This window comes from Cucurbita maxima, unplaced genomic scaffold (assembly GCF_002738345.1).
Source record: "Cucurbita maxima cultivar Rimu unplaced genomic scaffold, Cmax_1.0 Cma_Scf00103, whole genome shotgun sequence".
Taxonomy (NCBI): Eukaryota; Viridiplantae; Streptophyta; class Magnoliopsida; order Cucurbitales; family Cucurbitaceae; genus Cucurbita; species Cucurbita maxima.
The window spans coordinates 250493-254636 of NW_019272119.1; the positions used below are offsets into that span (position 1 = coordinate 250493).

At 37.0% G+C, this 4144-nt stretch overlaps 1 protein-coding gene across 1 annotated transcript; it reads right to left on the reverse strand.

The window, feature by feature from the left end:
- LOC111473119 (auxin-responsive protein IAA4-like) lies at window positions 1-1113 on the reverse strand. Its single transcript, XM_023118694.1, has 3 exons — window positions 841-1113; window positions 538-758; window positions 1-423 (listed from the first exon to the last, which is right to left on the reverse strand). The coding sequence occupies exons 1-3, from the start codon at window positions 1038-1040 to the stop codon at window positions 248-250; spliced, it is 597 nt and encodes a 198-aa protein (XP_022974462.1). The 5' UTR covers window positions 1041-1113; the 3' UTR covers window positions 1-247.
- Between the last annotated feature and the right edge of the window lie 3031 nt (window positions 1114-4144).

Below are 4144 nucleotides of genomic sequence, written 5' to 3' on the forward strand. Positions count from 1 at the left end.
TATGCAGATAATGGATAATGGATAAAATCCAGTAGACACTCGCGATTAAGTTCCACAAAGATGATCAAAATGCATCAAATTTGTTCCCTCAAAAATCCTTTCTTTTCCACAAAAAATACAAATAAAAATTCTATCTTTGAACTTCATCATCTTCTTCTTCGTCTTCTTCTTCTTCCCGACAACCCAAGCCCATTTTTCCTTCTCTTCTTCTCGCTCTAAGTAATAAAGCTTCTTCTTTATTTGTGTTTCATGCAACACATCCTAATCCCTTCGCTTCCGATCCTTTCATGATTCTCAGCCTCTTGCACGACGACATAAACATCTCCCATGGAACATCTCCCACTAGCATCCAATCGCCATCTTTATCCTCGTAAGTTGGAACGTATTCCGATCCTTTGTACCCTTCTCTCTCCGAGTATTCACCTAACAAAAATCAAAACTTTATTATTAGTTTCACTCAAAAATAATACTTTTCATGTCATGTGACGAGAGCTTAGGCTTAAAATAGACAATATTTATGATGATGGAGATTCATACCTACGGTGAACTTGAACATGTCTTCTAGAGTTTGAAGAAGTTCGGGGTACCCTTTGTATAAACTAAGATCAATTTTTCTCAAGTAAGGAGCTCCATCCATGCTCACTTTCACGTAATTGCCAGTACTCTCTCCCGCCGCCGCCGCAGTCGCCGCCGTCTTCTTCCCTTGAAGGCTGTTTCTTCTAAACGATTGAACCGGCGGCCACCCCACAATCTGAGCTCTACACGAGAACAAACCCACAAAAAAGATTTAATAATAAATCAAAAAGTTTTGATTTTTAGAAGGTTTGAATCTAAACTCACTTGGAAGGAGGTGGGGTTTCGAGATTGTCATCAGAAACGGAGATATTTGAAGCGGAGGAGCTTTGGTTGGATTCCGGCAATAAGGGTCGTTTATTGTTAATGATTCTGAGGGATTGAGGTTCTTGCTTATTGTCGTCGACTCCCGGCGGTCCAAGGCGGAGCTCCGTCGCGTCGAGGTTGAGGCCAGCTTCAAACGCCATAGCAGAGCAAATCCTGGGTCAAAGTTTGAATTTTGTTCTTCTTTTTCTCTCTCTTTTGTTTGAAGGAAATGGTTGGTGGAATGAGGAGGGAAGTGGTTGTATTTTTATACACAAAGCTTAAAAGAAAAAGGGTTGATTTTTAATTTAATAATTTAATAATTTAATAATTTAATAATTCATTTATTTGTGGGTTTGAATTAAGGACAAAGGCAAGGGAAGCTGTCGGTAGCAATGGCGGCAACTTTGAGGCAATGTGTCTGTGAAGGGAGGGGACAAGAGTGGGACAGCACCGAGCCTGCCCACGATCAAGGAAATGCAGCGGATCTAAGAAATGGACGGCTCAGATTCCTCAATAAATTACCAATACTAATTAATTACAACGCTTAAGATGTGGGTTTTATTGGAAAAGTAGCCTAATTTTTATACCATTATTATAAATTAAAGTTACCTTTAATTTTTCTTAAAAGGGTTTAAAATGCATTGAGAAGGGTAACTTTATTCCCATTTATTCATTTAATACTGATTTTCTTTTTCAATAATAAAATTAAACATAAGTGGTTGAGATTTCACTGAGTTGCTTCATGAACAAGCATTAGTCGTCTATTAGAAGTTATTATTATTATTATTTGTAAAAAAAAAACAAAGGGAATGAAACGACAGTGGTTTATTAGAATGGAGTTGGGGAAGGTCGTCGCCATTATTAATAAATGAAACAAAATTATTTACAATTCTGTAAGCTGTTCCACCATTGTTGGCTCTAACCAAATCCGCCATTAATTCTTTGAAAGCTTCGAAGAATATATATATATAAAAGAAAGAACTTTTTTGTGGCAAAGCAAGAAGGAAGAGCAGGCATCACAATTAAATTTGAGAGAGAGAGATGGGAATATTTATGAAGATTTGAGTTGTCATTTAATTAGGGTTTGCTAGTTAGGTTGATTCATTCAAATTTATGAATTTCATATGATATCTGTTTTTGTTTATGAATCTTTCAAATGAATGGTTTATAATGTTTGAGGAAACTTTCAAACTATTCTTTTTTGTGTGGAGATATTTTATGTTTTGATGGGAATTATTGTGTTTGGAATAATAATAATGTGTTTTTAATTTGGTTCTAACATGGTTGAGACTAATAGTGGAAACCATTATAGAGTTTTAATTTAAATCATGGAAAGGGTGAGATCCCACGTCGGTTGGTTGGTATCGGAGCTACACGTTGGGCGGTGTGCCAGGGAGGATATTCGATCAGTTGGAGAGGGGAACGAAACATTACTTATGAGGGTGTGTAAACCTCTCCCTAATAGACGATATTGGACCCCCAATGTGGATTCTACATCGGTTGGAAAGGGAAACGAAACATTTCTTATGAGTGTGTGGAAACCTCTCTCTAGTAGATGATGCTAAGCCCCCAAGAGGGTGGATTGTGAGATATCACATCGGCTGGAGAGGGAACGAAACATTTCTTATGAAAGTGTGGAAACTTCTCCCTTACAGACACGTTTTAAAATCGTGAGGCTAATGGTCGAAGCGGACAATATCTGCTAACGGTTGGCTTGGGTTGTTACAAAAGTACTGTTTCATCGTCCAATTGAATAGTTTTTAGAGATCTAACAATGAATTCTAATGATGACTGACCCTTTGCACAAGTCGAGAAATTTAGTAGATATTTTTAATAAGAGGACTGTTTTTTTAGTAGGATTAATATCAACACTGAAGTTCATCCATAAACCTAATCCAAATTGTAGAGCTATAATACAATGTTGAATTGAGTCTTACGAAAAGATTCATTAGAATTCACGTGTGAATTATTTCTTTAACTGAAGGGTACAAATTAAATACATGTTACACAACCTTAGGGTTTATCAAATTTGTATAAAAAAAGTTTTGACTTATTGAACTTAGTTTCTTTTAACCCCACACAAACAAAAACTCGAACAAATTCAAACAACAAAAGTTGCGAAACCCTAAATCCTAAACCTTTTTACCGAGCATCAAAAGCAAGAATTACTCCACCAAAGAGGTAGAAAGGAAGAAGCCAAGAAAAGGTGGGGGAAAGAAATGCAAAGGGATAAGGATATAAACGTTGATTCAAGAGACAAAACACACATGGAAAGATGAGCTAGCATGTGTTGTTGGAATAAGCATTAGTTTAACAAGAACAAGAACAATAACATGAAGCAGTGCCATCTTGGTGGGACTTGAATGTAAGGAGCACAGCTAGGTGTGTGTCAAAAGTGTTTGGTTTTTGTGTAGATTTACAGAACAATGGGGAAACAGGAAGGCAAGGATTTTATATTGTGAACAAGCAAAATCAAAGCCAGCTCACAAACTCGGTGTTCTCCTACCATCTCTCCTGCGTCTGTCCCTCTGTCTGCTTCTCTAGGAAGCCAGCTTAAAGCAGAAGATGATTAAATATGTACCCACATTCACAACCTGAATCAACCCTCTTTAATTCCCATTCAACACCATCTTAATGTCTCTTTGTGTTTTCCCATCTTCTTAATCCACCCTAAACCCTAAACCAAAAAAACGAACACCAACACTTCTCTATAGCTAGTATGTGCCATGACCGCTGCTACTTATACTTAGTATCGGCAATAGGTCTGAAAAAGTATCTAAAAATGGAAAATTTAGATATTTGTACCCTGTCGAAGTAAAGAACCATGGCATATATGTTTGGAATAGATTCCATTTTGAGAGAGTTGAAAAAGCACTATCTCGTTGAAAGGTTCTATACATCTGCCCTTTCTCAAGGCATTTCTTTAGACAAAGACTCCGTTTTTTCCTCTTTTCGGATGGTAAATATTTCTCAGAACATGGAGTGTGAATCAAACCCATGTTTGAATTGAAATTGAGATACTGATGCAAGTTCTTCCCCTCTGAATCAGATAGATTCATATCTGAAAGAGGTTGACAATAAGTTCTTTCAAAATTGACTATTTGTCCCTCTGTTAGAGGTGTTCCAGAAATGTCTGCGCGAGTAAATAGCTCGACGAACGAATGGATCGGATCGAATTGGAAAATGGAAAGATTTGTACAAGTTATACCTTTCGTCACCACTTTGTGGAAAATCGTTAGGTATGAATATGTTAGATACCTGTGAC

Bases quoted from the DNA above. Each gene is read 5' to 3' on its own strand.
- LOC111473119 (XM_023118694.1), bottom strand. From the start codon at position 1,040: ATGGCGTTTGAAGCTGGCCTCAACCTCGACGCGACGGAGCTCCGCCTT. The intron at 759-840 runs GTGAGTTTAGAT...GTTCTCGTGTAG, and splicing joins GAAACCCCACCTCCTTCCAA to AGCTCAGATTGTGGGGTGGC. The intron at 424-537 runs GTATGAATCTCC...GATTTTTGTTAG, and splicing joins CATGTTCAAGTTCACCGTAG to GTGAATACTCGGAGAGAGAA.